This window comes from Salmo salar, chromosome 06 (assembly GCF_965601325.2).
Source record: "Salmo salar chromosome 06, fSalSal1, whole genome shotgun sequence".
Lineage (NCBI taxonomy): Eukaryota > Metazoa > Chordata > Actinopteri > Salmoniformes > Salmonidae > Salmo > Salmo salar.
This window is the reverse complement of record NC_138296.1, coordinates 76,737,017-76,753,830: the sequence shown is the minus strand read 5'-3', so window position 1 is coordinate 76,753,830 and position 16,814 is coordinate 76,737,017. Positions and strand designations below refer to the sequence as shown.

The 16,814-nt window shown below is 39.2% G+C and overlaps 1 protein-coding gene across 1 annotated transcript in view; it reads left to right on the top strand.

Moving 5' to 3' along the window:
- The first annotated feature begins 6,507 nt into the window (after positions 1-6,507).
- Positions 6,508-16,814, top strand: part of fndc1 (fibronectin type III domain containing 1) — a 201,016-nt gene continuing 190,709 nt past the window's right edge. Inside the window, exon 1 of the mRNA XM_082976974.1 lies at positions 6,508-6,607. Coding sequence (XP_082833100.1) covers positions 6,544-6,607 — 64 coding nt within the window. The 5' untranslated portion in view covers positions 6,508-6,543. The remainder of the gene's footprint in view (positions 6,608-16,814) is intronic.

Sequence of the window (16,814 nt, the reverse complement as noted above, 5' to 3'; positions counted from 1 at the left end):
GATGGAAAGTGGTGTTGGGGAAAAACATATGACATTATAATATCCATGTACACAACAAGTGTGCGGTTAAATTAGTCCAAAAACACACATTTCTTCCCACAGGGCTGTGTGGTGAGACAGGGATGCAGGTTAAGCCCCACCCTCTTCAACATATATATCAATGAATTGGCGAGGGTACCAGAACAGTCTGCAGCACCCGGCCTCACCCTACAAGAATCTGAAGTCAAATATCTACTATTTGCTGATGATCTGGTGCTTCTGTCACCAACCAAGGAGGGCCTACAGCAGCACCTAGATCTTCTGCACAGATTATGTCAGACCTGTGCCCTGACAGTAAATCTCTGTAAGACCAAAATAATGGTGTTCCTAAAAAGGTCCAGTCGCCAGGACCACAAATTCAAATTCCATCTAGACACCGTTGCCCTAGAACACACATAAAACTATACATACCTTGGCCTAAACATCAGCGCCACAGGTAACTTCCACAAAGCTGTGAACGATCTGAGAGACAAGGCAAGAAGGGCATTCTATGCCATCAAAAGGAACATAAAATTTGACATACCAATTAGGATCTGGCTAAAAATACGTGAATCAGTTATAGAATCCATTGCCCTTTAAGGTTGTGAGGTCTGGGGTCTGCTCACCAACCAATAATTCACAAAATGGGACAAACACCAAATTGAGACTCTGCATGCAGAATTCTGCAAAAACATTCTCAGTGTACAACGTAAAACATCAAATAATGAATGCAGAGCAGAATTAGGCCGATACCCGCTAATTATCAAAATCCAGAAAAGAGCCGTTAAATTCTACAACCACCTAAATGGAAGCGATACACAAACCTTCCATAACAAAGCCATCACCTACAGAGAGATGAACCTGGAGAAGAGTGCCCTAAGCAAGCTGGTCCTGGGGCTCGGTTCACAAACACAAACAGACCCCACAGAGCCCCAGGACAGCAACACAATTAGACCCAACCAAATCATGAGAAAACAAAAAGATAATTACTTGACACATTGGAAAGAATTAACTAAAAAACAGAGCAAACTAGAATGTTATTTGGCCCTAAACAGAGAGTACACAGTGACAGAATACCTGACCACTGTGACTGACCCACAATTAAGGAAACAGATTTAGAGAGCATAGCCTTGCTATTGAGAAAGGCCACCGTAGGCAGACCTGGCTCTCAAGAGAAGACAGGCTATGTGCACACTGCCCACAAAATGAGGTGGAAACTGAGCTGCACTTTTTAACCTCCTGCCAAATGTATGACCATATTAGAGACACATATTTACCTCAGATTACACAGATCCACAAAGAATTAGAAAACAAACTCTATTCTGATAAACTCCAATATCTACTGGGTGAAATACCACAGTGTGCCATCACAGCAGCAAGATTGGTGACCTGTTGCCACAAGAAAAGGGCAACCAGTGAATAACAAACACCATTGTAAATACAACCCATATTTATGTTAATTTTAATTTATTTTCCCTTTTGTACTTTATCCATTTGCACATCATTACAACACTGTATATATACATAATATTACATTTCTGATGTCTTCATTCTAGAGGTCGACCGATTATGATTTTCCAACACCGATACCAATGCCGATTATTGGAGGCCCCAAAAGGCCGATACCAATTAATCGGCCGATTTATATATATTTTTGTGATAATGACAATTACAACAATACTGAATGAACACTTTTATTTTAACTTAATATAATACATAAATAAAATCGATTTAGTCTCAAATAAATAATGAAACATGCTCAATTTGGTTTAAATAATGCAAAAACACAGTGTTGGAGAAGAAATTAAAAGTGCAATATGTGCCATGTAAAAAGCTAAGGTTTAAGTTCCTTGCTCAGAACATGAGAACATATGAAAGATGGTGGTTCAATATTCCAAGTTCTTCAATATTCCCAGTTAAGAAGTTTTAGGTTGTAGTTATTATAGGAATTATGACGCGTCGACTATTTCTCTCTATACCATTTGTATTTTATATACTTTTGACTATTGGATGTTCTAATAGACACTTTAGTATTGCCAGCCTAATCTCAGGAGTTGATAGGCTTAAAGTCATAAACAGCACTGTGCTTGTCTGTAGAGCTCTGAGACAGGATTGTGTCGACACACAGATCTGGAGAAGGGTACCAAAACATTTCTGTACCAATGAAGGAAAGATGGAACACAGTGGCCTCCATCATTCTTAAATGGAAGAAGTTTGGAACCACCAAGACTCTTCCTAAAGCTGGCCACCCCGCCAAACTGAGCAATCGGGGGAGAAGTGCCTTGGTCAGGAAGGTGACCAAGAACCCGCTGGTCACTCTGACAGCGCTTCAGAGTTCCTCTGTGGAGATGAGAGAACCTTCCAGAAGAACAACCACCTCTGCAGCACTCCACCAATCAGGCCTTTATGGTAGAGTGGCCATACGGAAGCTACTCCTCAGTAAAAGGCACATTACCGCTCTCTTGGAGTTTGCCAAAAGGCACCTAAAGGACATGAGAAACAAGATTCTCTAGTCTGATGAATCCAAGATTGAACTTTTGACCTGAATGCCAAGCATCACGTCAGGAGTAAAACTGGCACCATCCCTACGTTGAAGCATGGTGGTGGTAGCATCATGCTGTGGGGATGTTTTTCTGTGGCAGGGACTGGGAGACTAGTCAGGATCGAGGAAAAGATGAACTGAGTAAAGTACAGAGAGATCCTTGATGAAAACCTGCTCCAGAGCGCTCAGGACCTCAGTCTGGGTTGAAGGTTCACCTTCCAAATGGACAACAACCCTAAGCACACAGCCAAGAGAACGCAGGAGTGGCTTCGGGACAAGTCTCTGAATGTCCTTGAGCGGCCCAGCCAGAGCCCGGACATGAACCCGATCAAACATCTCTGGAGAGACCTGAAAATAGCTGTGCAGCCACGCTCCCCATCCAACCTGACAGAGCTTGAGAGCATCTGCAGAGAAGAATGGGAGAAACTCCCAAACACAGGTGTGCCAAGCTTGTAGCGTCATATCCAAGAAGACTTGAGGCTGTAATCACTGCCAAAGGTTCTTCAACAAAGTACTGAGTAAAGGGTTTGAATACTTATGTAAATTTGATATTTCAGTTTTATTATTTTTAATGCATTTTCAAAAATGTCTAAAACCTATTTTTGCTTTGTCATTATGGGGTATTGTGTGTAGATTTATGAGGGAAAAAAACAATTTAATACATTTTAGAATAAGGCTATAACGTAACAACATTTTGAAAAAGTCAAGGGGTCAGAATACTTTCTGAATGCACACTATGGCTCGAGAACATATGTCAATCCAGGGATGGAAAATGTTGCTGTACTCATAATTATCCCATTATCACAACTGAGAAATCGGGAAGATTGAAATACTGCTCAAATTAATTAAGCTGCCTTTTTTGTCCTCGTGCTACTTAGCAGAAGCCACAGCAGTCATTTTGGAATGGCACGTAGAAATTCACGTTGAACATCAACAGATAATCAGCCAATCAGGTTCCTTTGTTGTTCAACGGAACAATTCTGACTACTTTACAGATGTAGTATCTTAATTTGATCACTCAATTGTTTCTGAGAATTTTCCTGTACAGCAGGAAATGCAAACCTGTATTGTATTTGAGGTTTAAAAAGCTTCTAAAGTTTGTAATTTCCACTTTAAAATGTCAGACTTGACAAAAGCTGGATCCCTTCTAGCCATAAATTGCACACCCTTAAAAAAGACTTGATTTGCCCCCCAAAAAATATATGAATCATTTTAATCCACATAATAATTCACATTTGCTGTTGCTGCAAGATTATTTTCCTGCTGAAGCAAACTAACTCAAATTAAGATCCTACATATGTAAGCTAAGACCTTAGTTGAACTGCCATTGGCCAAATGTGGACCAGTCCGGCAACACTGCCGGGAAACAGTCTGTTGTCTGTTTGTATTTTGTGTCTCTATGATCCTGCATATACAAACCCATCCAAAATCATTAGTCCCTTGTGTATATCAAATGACTTCAATCCAAATCTTACACATGCTGGCTATGGAGTTCATGCATTAATTGATGTTCCTTGCCTTGGTCTTTCAGTTTAGTGAAAACATTGGCGCCATACTTCATAGTCTCTTTATTTTCTATGTCTTCAATGACTGTTTGATAAACACGGTTTATACTTGTCCTTCTCCAAGGGAACAATAAAACAAAATCAACTGAGAAGAGAAAACCTGAGCATGGCCATGCGGGCCCACAAGTCAAACGGCAGATGTTACCAGATAGGCCAGCCTAGACTTTTTCTTTGCACTGTTTTGGAGGGCAAAGCATTCTCATCTCTGCCCTCACAGGACACAGTGAACTAATGTGAACCTTTGTAAAAACACCAGAGTGGTATACTACAAAGCAGGATCAATGAGTAAACCAGCTAACTTTGATAAACACTCAGATATAAAAAGAGTTACTGGTGCATTAATGAACCTACACTTGAATATTGGTTATTTGTTGAAACAAGTTATTCAATACGTACCCATTTTAAGCATATATTCCTGAACATTAAGTTATTTCTAAACATTGAAGCATGACAGCTGGCTAAGTCATTGATCCTGCTTTGTAGTATACCCCTCAGGTGATTTCCTTTTACCAAAGCTTAGGTCCTTGTTAAACTTCAAGCTAGAATCCTTAACTGAAACATTAACAAAGCGTCACCCCACCTCTGTCTCGGTAAAAAGCTGAGGGAGGGGCCAGATAAAATTGTACCACTCTCAAATTCGTAGACAGAGCTATGGATACAAGGACTGACAATCGATTAGATACAAATTTGAGTTTGAACCATGTTTTGAGGCTATACAGTGTTTACATTTACATGATTTACAAACATTGGAGTAAAACAAGCTTATATTTTGGTCTCTGATGGAGTGTGACAGCTGAACTAATCTCATGAGGCATTTATAAGTTATATTCTTCAAGAATCAATGGTTATATAGCATAAGATAAATTTATCGGTCAAAAAATGGATGTAGCAATAAAGGAATCTATCTTTAAGGCTGTGGTTTTCTGAGGGAAGGCACAAACCTTCAGGACAAGGCTCTGATCTTAACAGTTTTAAGGGTGTGCAATTTATACGCTCATGGCTAGAAGGGATCCAGCTTTTGTCAAATGAACTCAAAAGTATACTTTTTTTGTATTTTCACTAACCCTAACAATTTCCTAACCTTAACCTAATTCTCCTAACCTGCTACGTAAATTTTCCTAACCTGCTGCATAAGTTCTCCTAACCTGCTATGCAAAGTCAAATCTGACATTAATTTTACAAAAGCTTCTAACCATGACCAATTTATACATTCTACATATTCCCCAATAAGAAGGGTCTCCTGGTTCCTACCCAGTAGTGGTGTAAGGTACTTAAGAAAAATACTTGAGAGTACTACTTAAGTAGTTTTTTGGGGTATCAGTACTTTACTATTTATATTTTCAACAACTACTCCATACATTTTCCCTGACACCCAAACTATATTTTAGCAATTACGTTTACTTTTGATACTTAAGTATATTTAAAACCAAATTCTTTTAGACTTTTACTCAATTAGGATTTTACTGGGTGACTTTTGCTTTTACTTGAGCCATTTTCTATTAAGGTATCTTTACTTTTACAAGTATGACAATTGGGTACTTTTTTCACCACAGCAACCCTGTCACATGCACAGCTTTTTTTCTCTCCAAAAAAACCCCAGGTTGACTGTGAGAATTTGGATATAACAAAACACAACATACTTTTAAGAGTGAGGCGTTTTTCTCTTTCTGACAAATTGTAGGATACAGCTTAGAAAAATAATTAAGCCTTAACTTCCCCAAAGACTCTACCCCTGGAATTATGCAAATACGGGATACGTCCCACCCATAAAGACAGATAGAGGACTCATCTTTATAAATCTGTGCCATTATAGCGTCTGTGACAACATGGGCAGCGAAGCTACATTCCTTAGGAATCCCCACCCAGTTGACTACTTTGACTACTTTTAAATGGCAGAAGCATGGTGGAAACCCTCAATGGCACTGCCCATGCTATAACCACCTTTCTTTTTACTAGGCAAGTCAGATAAGAACAAATTCTTATTTTCAATGACAGCCTAGGAACAGCAGGTTAACTGCCTTGTTCAGGGGCAGAATGACAGATTTTTACCTTGTCAGCTTGGGGATTCGATCTTGCAACCTTTCGGTTACTAGTCCAACACTCTAACCACTAGGCTACCTGCCGTCCCTTTTGGCTGCTAGAGTCCTCTATCATTCTCTATGGTCCCACCTGCTGCGATCCATCTTCGAATCTGGTGCGCAATTGACTGTGGATCCCATCCCTCCATCCCGGTGCAACTCTCGGCCAGTCCCGCTTTTCCCCGGAAGAGGGAGACAGACTACGGGGGAACAGAACGCCAACAGTCTGTCTGTCCCCCTCTCCCAGCCCATGGCAGCCCTCTCTCTCCATGTACTAGTTCTCTCTCCCTCCTCTCTACCTCTGTTGCGCTGCACCGTAGGACTAGCGCACTATCTCACTATGGCATCCACCGCAGCACGGACTCTCTTAGTGCTTTTTGTTACCTTCTGTGCTTCGAGTCAAGGTAAAATCACCCATTTTATTTTTATTGTCAGAACAGACGCATGCATGGTTTCAATTGTTTCTCACTGAGTGAAGTGGCACTTTATTGATAGATTTTATGGCTGGGATTGGTGGAGTTGGGCTATAGCCCAATCAATAATCAATTGGTTATTTGATTACCCCCTTATTATAGTATATCCAGTTCCCAAGTGTTTTGTTGATTTGTTTTATATCCTAGACTACGTCAAGACACCAATAGCTTCTTATTGAGCTGCTACCAAATGTTACATAAATTATAATGACCACATTCCATTGCAGGAGAAAGTGATTTCAATTGTGATGTTCTTACTTTTGGATTACTTTGATGAAAACACATGCTATTGTTCTGGTGTGTGTGTGTGTGTGTGTGTGTGTGTGTGTGTGTGTGTGTGTGTGTGTGTGTGTGTGTGTGTGTGTGTGTGTGTGTGTGTGTGTGTGTGTGTGTGTGTGTGTGTGTGTGTGTGTGCATGCGCGCGTGTGTGTGAGAGAGAGAGAGAATAATCTTAATAAATCTTCTGGTTTGTGTTTCATAAACAAACTATACAAAAGATTAGGGAAAATATGTTATTTTGTGCACTAATTCTGAAAACAAAAATGTGTAACAGCTTGCAGATGGGAAAAAAACATACCAGTCGAAGTGAACAATAATGATGAATTTGGACCTTGAAACTGTCTTTCATCGTTTCTGGTCTGGAAGGAAAATGTGATGTTGTCTTGTGAGCGCAGCAGTCATGGAATATATTCTTACCTCATAGGCACACACAGAAGTAGCTTTGCTCTATAATAAAAATAAGATGACAAATATTCGATCATGATTAAAATCAATCACAACCAACCAAAAATATGAAGAAAAAAAGGCTTTGATTTCTAAAGGGAAGCTACGGTGCCAAAACGGGGATCCAACTTGGCACCGGTAGCAGCTCCATGATGGCCCGGCTTTCAACTCTGACAATACCACAGAGAGAGGGGGAAGGAGGAGGTGGTTGACTTTCTCATTAAGTTTCTGTCCATTTTGCTCCTGCTGCATCTAGGTGTCACTAGCATCCACTTATTATCGCGTCCACTGGTCTTGTTGCGCACTGTGAAACCCAGCTTCTATGCGTTAGAGCTTGCTCCCCAAACACCCCTCTTACTGCCGCTGAGCTTAAAGCAGAACAGGTGTTGCTCAGGTTCTTTTGTTACGAGGGGATAGGAGAATAGATCAACACACAGGGTGCGTTCGTAAATTCACTCTGGTTATCTACTCCGATTTCAGAGCACTCTCGTCAGTGTGCCAGAGTGCAGAATAACTGATGATTTTACAAACAATCAACACCCTTTGAATATGATCGGTGTCAGTAAACGTTGGCAAAAAGACGTTATTAAATTGTTACCAGCAACACATTTACAGTCACTAGATAACAGGAAAACAGCCTAACCAGCTCTGCTAGGGTGAGTAAAATGGTCAGAGTGAGGTGTTCTCTCATTTGTGTCTGGAAGTAGCTAGCAAGATAGCCAACGTGGGTGCTTAACTGCCATTGTGAGGTCAGAATGCTCGGGTCAACCCTACTCCTCAGCCAGAGCGTCCAGTGTGCGTGCCCTCTGAACGCAAGGGGTGCGAAATGTGACAACGCTCCGAATTGACGAACGCCCAGAGAGCACTCTGAGGGCATTCTGGCACTCCAGAGTGAATTTACGAACACAGCCATATTTGTGCACATAGTATTAGGAATTAGAATACTAATACTAATATTTTTGAAGGATCTCTATGGTTGTACTGCTTACTAACTGAGATGATGAACATCAGGGTGGACAGAGGCATGGAATATCCATCTCAAGAGACCAAACATCCCTTGAGCACACCCCCTAACAATTACTCTAGTCATTAGAAGGGCTATTAAATTTGACAGATTAAGTGGAAAATATGCTAACAATATGTGAGACACATTTTAAGCAAAATCATTTAGCAGACTGAAAGATTATCCAGCATTTTGAACTTTTAGACAGGAAGTTCCCCCTGGGCAGGTTGGGGGAGACAGATGCAGGTTACAGTTTACTGCTTCACTGGGTTCTCATCATCATATTAGCCCAGTGAAGTGTAAAATGGAGATAGCACCTTTAAGAGGCAGACAGAGAGCACAGATGTTTTAGACGCTCCTACAGAGCAGGGTTTGTGAAATCGATTTGGAGCCACACTCACACTTGCTGTGAGAGGACCGGCTTCCCACCAGAGAAAAGAAATGGTCTGAGTGAAGAAAATACAAAAGGCTTGAGATTTTGAGAAGAGCATCTGGCTAATCTCTGTTGAGCTGATTTAGCTGCCAGCCTGCCACGTTATAATAACCCTTTCTTCTCCCTTGCCACTTTCCCCCTATCGTCTCTCTCCATCTCTACATATATTTTCATATCTTTCCATCTCTCTTTAAATTCTTCTCTCTCTCTGTCTTACTTTCTTATTTCCAATTCCCATCTTTACTCTCTCAGACAGTTCATGCTCAGTGATTGAGGTCATCATTCTGAGTCTACAAACATAGCTGCTGTTTGTTGTGACTTTGTCCTTTTCTTGTCCACTGCTCCTCCCAATAAATAAATTACATAAAATCAACTACCTCCATCAAAACGTGCAACTAGTTATCTAATGAAAAGTTATTTAAAAAAAAAAGTTATCCACTAGCGGTGGATTTTAGAATGAGATGTTCTACAAGCAGGGGATTTTAGAATGAGATGTTCTACTAGCAGGTGATTTTAGAATGAGATGTTCCACTAGCAGGTGATTTTAGAATGAGATGTTCTACGAGCAGGTGATTTTAGAATGAGATGTTCCACTAGCAGGTGATTTTAGAATGACATGTTCCACTAGCAGGTGATTTTAGAATGAGATGTTCTACTAGCAGGTGATTTTAGAATGAGATGTTCCACTAGCAGGTGATTTTATAATGAGATGTTCTACTTGCAGATGATTTTAGAATGAGATGTTCCACTAGCAGGTGATTTTAGAATGAGATGTTCCACTAGCAGGTGATTTTAGAATGAGATGTTCCACTAGCAGGTGATTTTATAATGAGATGTTCTACTTGCAGATGATTTTAGAATGAGATGTTCCACTAGCAGGTGATTTTAGAATGAGATGTTCCACTAGCAGGTGATTTAGAATGAGATGTTCCTCTAGCAGGTGATTTTAGAATGAGATGTTCTACAATCAGGGGATTTTAGAATGAGATGTTCTACTAGCAGGTGATTTTAGAATGAGATGTTCCACTAGCAGGTGATTTTAGAATGAGATGTTCTACGAGCAGGTGATTTTAGAATGAGATGTTCCACTAGCAGGTGATTTTAGAATGAGATGTTCCACTAGCAGGTGGTTTTAGAATGAGATGTTCTACTAGCAGGTGATTTTAGAATGAGATGTTCCACTAGCAGGTGATTTTAGAATGAGATGTTCTACTAGCAGGTGATTTTAGAATGAGATGTTCCACTAGCAGGTGATTTTAGAATGAGATGTTCCACTAGCACGTGATTTTAGAATGAGATGTTCCACTAGCAGGTGATTTTAGAATGAGATGTTCTACGAGCAGGTGATTTATAATGAGATGTTCCACTAGCAGGTGATTTTAGAATGAGATGTTCTACGAGCAGGTGATTTCAGAATGAGATGTTCTACTAGCAGGTGATTTTAGAATGAGATGTTCTACTAGCAGGTGATTTTAAAATGAGATGTTCCACTAGCAGGTGATTTTAGAATGAGATGTTCTACAAGCAGGGGATTTTAGAATGAGATGTTCTACTAGCAGGTGATTTTAGAATGAGATGTTCCACTAGCAGGTGATTTTAGAATGAGATGTTCTACGAGCAGGTGATTTTAGAATGAGATGTTCCACTAGCAGGTGATTTTAGAATGACATGTTCCACTAGCAGGTGATTTTAGAATGAGATGTTCTACTAGCAGGTGATTTTAGAATGAGATGTTCCACTAGCAGGTGATTTTAGAATGAGATGTTCTACTAGCAGGTGATTTTAGAATGAGATGTTCCACTAGCAGGTAATTTTAGAATGAGATGTTCCACTAGCACATGATTTTAGATTGAGATGTTCCACTAGCAGGTGATTTTATAATGAGATGTTCTACTTGCAGATGATTTTAGAATGAGATGTTCCACTAGCAGGTGATTTTAGAATGAGATGTTCCACTAGCAGGTGATTTAGAATGAGATGTTCCTCTAGCAGGTGATTTTAGAATGAGATGTTCTACAATCAGGGGATTTTAGAATGAGATGTTCTACTAGCAGGTGATTTTAGAATGAGATGTTCCACTAGCAGGTGATTTTAGAATGAGATGTTCTACGAGCAGGTGATTTTAGAATGAGATGTTCCACTAGCAGGTGATTTTAGAATGAGATGTTCCACTAGCAGGTGGTTTTAGAATGAGATGTTCTACTAGCAGGTGATTTTAGAATGAGATGTTCCACTAGCAGGTGATTTTAGAATGAGATGTTCTACTAGCAGGTGATTTTAGAATGAGATGTTCCACTAGCAGGTAATTTTAGAATGAGATGTTCCACTAGCACGTGATTTTAGAATGAGATGTTCCACTAGCAGGTGATTTTATAATGAGATGTTCTACTTGCAGATGATTTTAGAATGAGATGTTCCACTAGCAGGTGATTTTAGAATGAGATGTTCCACTAGCAGGTGATTTAGAATGAGATGTTCCTCTAGCAGGTGATTTTAGAATGAGATGTTCTACAATCAGGGGATTTTAGAATGAGATGTTCTACTAGCAGGTGATTTTAGAATGAGATGTTCCACTAGCAGGTGATTTTAGAATGAGATGTTCTACGAGCAGGTGATTTTAGAATGAGATGTTCCACTAGCAGGTGATTTTAGAATGAGATGTTCCACTAGCAGGTGGTTTTAGAATGAGATGTTCTACTAGCAGGTGATTTTAGAATGAGATGTTCCACTAGCAGGTGATTTTAGAATGAGATGTTCTACTAGCAGGTGATTTTAGAATGAGATGTTCCACTAGCAGGTGATTTTAGAATGAGATGTTCCACTAGCACGTGATTTTAGAATGAGATGTTCCACTAGCAGGTGATTTTAGAATGAGATGTTCTACGAGCAGGTGATTTATAATGAGATGTTCCACTAGCAGGTGATTTTAGAATGAGATGTTCTACGAGCAGGTGATTTCAGAATGAGATGTTCTACTAGCAGGTGATTTTAGAATGAGATGTTCTACTAGCAGGTGATTTTAAAATGAGATGTTCCACTAGCAGGTGATTTTAGAATGAGATGTTCTACAAGCAGGGGATTTTAGAATGAGATGTTCTACTAGCAGGTGATTTTAGAATGAGATGTTCCACTAGCAGGTGATTTTAGAATGAGATGTTCTACGAGCAGGTGATTTTAGAATGAGATGTTCCACTAGCAGGTGATTTTAGAATGACATGTTCCACTAGCAGGTGATTTTAGAATGAGATGTTCTACTAGCAGGTGATTTTAGAATGAGATGTTCCACTAGCAGGTGATTTTAGAATGAGATGTTCTACTAGCAGGTGATTTTAGAATGAGATGTTCCACTAGCAGGTAATTTTAGAATGAGATGTTCCACTAGCACGTGATTTTAGATTGAGATGTTCCACTAGCAGGTGATTTTATAATGAGATGTTCTACTTGCAGATGATTTTAGAATGAGATGTTCCACTAGCAGGTGATTTTAGAATGAGATGTTCCACTAGCAGGTGATTTAGAATGAGATGTTCCTCTAGCAGGTGATTTTAGAATGAGATGTTCTACAATCAGGGGATTTTAGAATGAGATGTTCTACTAGCAGGTGATTTTAGAATGAGATGTTCCACTAGCAGGTGATTTTAGAATGAGATGTTCTACGAGCAGGTGATTTTAGAATGAGATGTTCCACTAGCAGGTGATTTTAGAATGAGATGTTCCACTAGCAGGTGGTTTTAGAATGAGATGTTCTACTAGCAGGTGATTTTAGAATGAGATGTTCCACTAGCAGGTGATTTTAGAATGAGATGTTCTACTAGCAGGTGATTTTAGAATGAGATGTTCCACTAGCAGGTGATTTTAGAATGAGATGTTCCACTAGCACGTGATTTTAGAATGAGATGTTCCACTAGCAGGTGATTTTAGAATGAGATGTTCTACGAGCAGGTGATTTTAAAATGAGATGTTCCACTAGCAGGTGATTTTAGAATGAGATGTTCTACGAGCAGGTGATTTCAGAATGAGATGTTCTACTAGCAGGTGATTTTAGAATGAGATGTTCTACTAGCAGGTGATTTTAAAATGAGATGTTCCACTAGCAGGTGATTTTAGAATGAGATGTTCTACTTGCAGGGAATTTTAGAATGAGATGTTCTACGAGCAGGTGATTTTAGAATGAGATGTTCCACTAGCAGGTGATTTTAGAATGAGATGTTCCACTAGTAGGTGATTTTAGAATGAGATGTTTTACGAGCAGGTGATTTTAGAATGAGATGTTCCACTAGCAGGTGATTTTAGAATGAGATGTTCTACAAGCAGGTGATTTTAGAATGAGATGTTCCACTAGCAGGTGATTTTAGAATGAGATGTTTCACTAGCAGGTGATTTTAGAATGAGATGTTCTACTAGCAGGTGATTTTAGAATGAGATGTTCCACTAGCAGGTGATTTTAGAATGAGATGTTCCACTAGCTGGTGATTTTAGAATGAGATGTTCCACTAGCAGGTGATTTTAGAATGAGATGTTCCACTAGCAGGGGATTTTAGAATGAGATGTTCTACAAGCAGGGGATTTTAGAATGAGATGTTCTACTAGCAGGTGATTTTAGAATGAGATGTTCCACTAGCAGGTGATTTTAGAATGAGATGTTCTACGAGCAGGTGATTTTAGAATGAGATGTTCCACTAGCAGGTGATTTTAGAATGACATGTTCCACTAGCAGGTGATTTTAGAATGAGATGTTCTACGAGCAGGTGATTTTAGAATGAGATGTTCCACTAGCAGGTGATTTTAGAATGAGATGTTCCACTAGCAGGTGGTTTTAGAATGAGATGTTCTACTAGCAGGTGATTTTAGAATGAGATGTTCCACTAGCAGGTGATTTTAGAATGAGATGTTCTACTAGCAGGTGATTTTAGAATGAGATGTTCCACTAGCAGGTAATTTTAGAATGAGATGTTCCACTAGCACGTGATTTTAGAATGAGATGTTCCACTAGCAGGTGATTTTATAATGAGATGTTCTACTTGCAGATGATTTTAGAATGAGATGTTCCACTAGCAGGTGATTTTAGAATGAGATGTTCCACTAGCAGGTGATTTAGAATGAGATGTTCCTCTAGCAGGTGATTTTAGAATGAGATGTTCTACAATCAGGGGATTTTAGAATGAGATGTTCTACTAGCAGGTGATTTTAGAATGAGATGTTCCACTAGCAGGTGATTTTAGAATGAGATGTTCTACGAGCAGGTGATTTTAGAATGAGATGTTCCACTAGCAGGTGATTTTAGAATGAGATGTTCCACTAGCAGGTGGTTTTAGAATGAGATGTTCTACTAGCAGGTGATTTTAGAATGAGATGTTCCACTAGCAGGTGATTTTAGAATGAGATGTTCTACTAGCAGGTGATTTTAGAATGAGATGTTCCACTAGCAGGTGATTTTAGAATGAGATGTTCCACTAGCACGTGATTTTAGAATGAGATGTTCCACTAGCAGGTGATTTTAGAATGAGATGTTCTACGAGCAGGTGATTTATAATGAGATGTTCCACTAGCAGGTGATTTTAGAATGAGATGTTCTACGAGCAGGTGATTTCAGAATGAGATGTTCTACTAGCAGGTGATTTTAGAATGAGATGTTCTACTAGCAGGTGATTTTAAAATGAGATGTTCCACTAGCAGGTGATTTTAGAATGAGATGTTCTACAAGCAGGGGATTTTAGAATGAGATGTTCTACTAGCAGGTGATTTTAGAATGAGATGTTCCACTAGCAGGTGATTTTAGAATGAGATGTTCTACGAGCAGGTGATTTTAGAATGAGATGTTCCACTAGCAGGTGATTTTAGAATGACATGTTCCACTAGCAGGTGATTTTAGAATGAGATGTTCTACTAGCAGGTGATTTTAGAATGAGATGTTCCACTAGCAGGTGATTTTAGAATGAGATGTTCTACTAGCAGGTGATTTTAGAATGAGATGTTCCACTAGCAGGTAATTTTAGAATGAGATGTTCCACTAGCACGTGATTTTAGATTGAGATGTTCCACTAGCAGGTGATTTTATAATGAGATGTTCTACTTGCAGATGATTTTAGAATGAGATGTTCCACTAGCAGGTGATTTTAGAATGAGATGTTCCACTAGCAGGTGATTTAGAATGAGATGTTCCTCTAGCAGGTGATTTTAGAATGAGATGTTCTACAATCAGGGGATTTTAGAATGAGATGTTCTACTAGCAGGTGATTTTAGAATGAGATGTTCCACTAGCAGGTGATTTTAGAATGAGATGTTCTACGAGCAGGTGATTTTAGAATGAGATGTTCCACTAGCAGGTGATTTTAGAATGAGATGTTCCACTAGCAGGTGGTTTTAGAATGAGATGTTCTACTAGCAGGTGATTTTAGAATGAGATGTTCCACTAGCAGGTGATTTTAGAATGAGATGTTCTACTAGCAGGTGATTTTAGAATGAGATGTTCCACTAGCAGGTGATTTTAGAATGAGATGTTCCACTAGCACGTGATTTTAGAATGAGATGTTCCACTAGCAGGTGATTTTAGAATGAGATGTTCTACGAGCAGGTGATTTTAAAATGAGATGTTCCACTAGCAGGTGATTTTAGAATGAGATGTTCTACGAGCAGGTGATTTCAGAATGAGATGTTCTACTAGCAGGTGATTTTAGAATGAGATGTTCTACTAGCAGGTGATTTTAAAATGAGATGTTCCACTAGCAGGTGATTTTAGAATGAGATGTTCTACTTGCAGGGAATTTTAGAATGAGATGTTCTACGAGCAGGTGATTTTAGAATGAGATGTTCCACTAGCAGGTGATTTTAGAATGAGATGTTCCACTAGTAGGTGATTTTAGAATGAGATGTTTTACGAGCAGGTGATTTTAGAATGAGATGTTCCACTAGCAGGTGATTTTAGAATGAGATGTTCTACAAGCAGGTGATTTTAGAATGAGATGTTCCACTAGCAGGTGATTTTAGAATGAGATGTTTCACTAGCAGGTGATTTTAGAATGAGATGTTCTACTAGCAGGTGATTTTAGAATGAGATGTTCCACTAGCAGGTGATTTTAGAATGAGATGTTCCACTAGCTGGTGATTTTAGAATGAGATGTTCCACTAGCAGGTGATTTTAGAATGAGATGTTCCACTAGCAGGGGATTTTAGAATGAGATGTTCTACAAGCAGGGGATTTTAGAATGAGATGTTCTACTAGCAGGTGATTTTAGAATGAGATGTTCCACTAGCAGGTGATTTTAGAATGAGATGTTCTACGAGCAGGTGATTTTAGAATGAGATGTTCCACTAGCAGGTGATTTTAGAATGACATGTTCCACTAGCAGGTGATTTTAGAATGAGATGTTCTACTAGCAGGTGATTTTAGAATGAGATGTTCCACTAGCAGGTGATTTTAGAATGAGATGTTCTACTAGCAGGTGATTTTAGAATGAGATGTTCCACTAGCAGGTAATTTTAGAATGAGATGTTCCACTAGCACGTGATTTTAGAATGAGATGTTCCACTAGCAGGTGATTTTATAATGAGATGTTCTACTTGCAGATGATTTTAGAATGAGATGTTCCACTAGCAGGTGATTTTAGAATGAGATGTTCCACTAGCAGGTGATTTAGAATGAGATGTTCCTCTAGCAGGTGATTTTAGAATGAGATGTTCTACAATCAGGGGATTTTAGAATGAGATGTTCTACTAGCAGGTGATTTTAGAATGAGATGTTCCACTAGCAGGTGATTTTAGAATGAGATGTTCTACGAGCAGGTGATTTTAGAATGAGATGTTCCACTAGCAGGTGATTTTAGAATGAGATGTTCCACTAGCAGGTGGTTTTAGAATGAGATGTTCTACTAGCAGGTGATTTTAGAATGAGATGTTCCACTAGCAGGTGATTTTAGAATGAGATGTTCTACTAGCAGGTGATTTTAGAATGAGATGTTCCACTAGCAGGTGATTTTAGA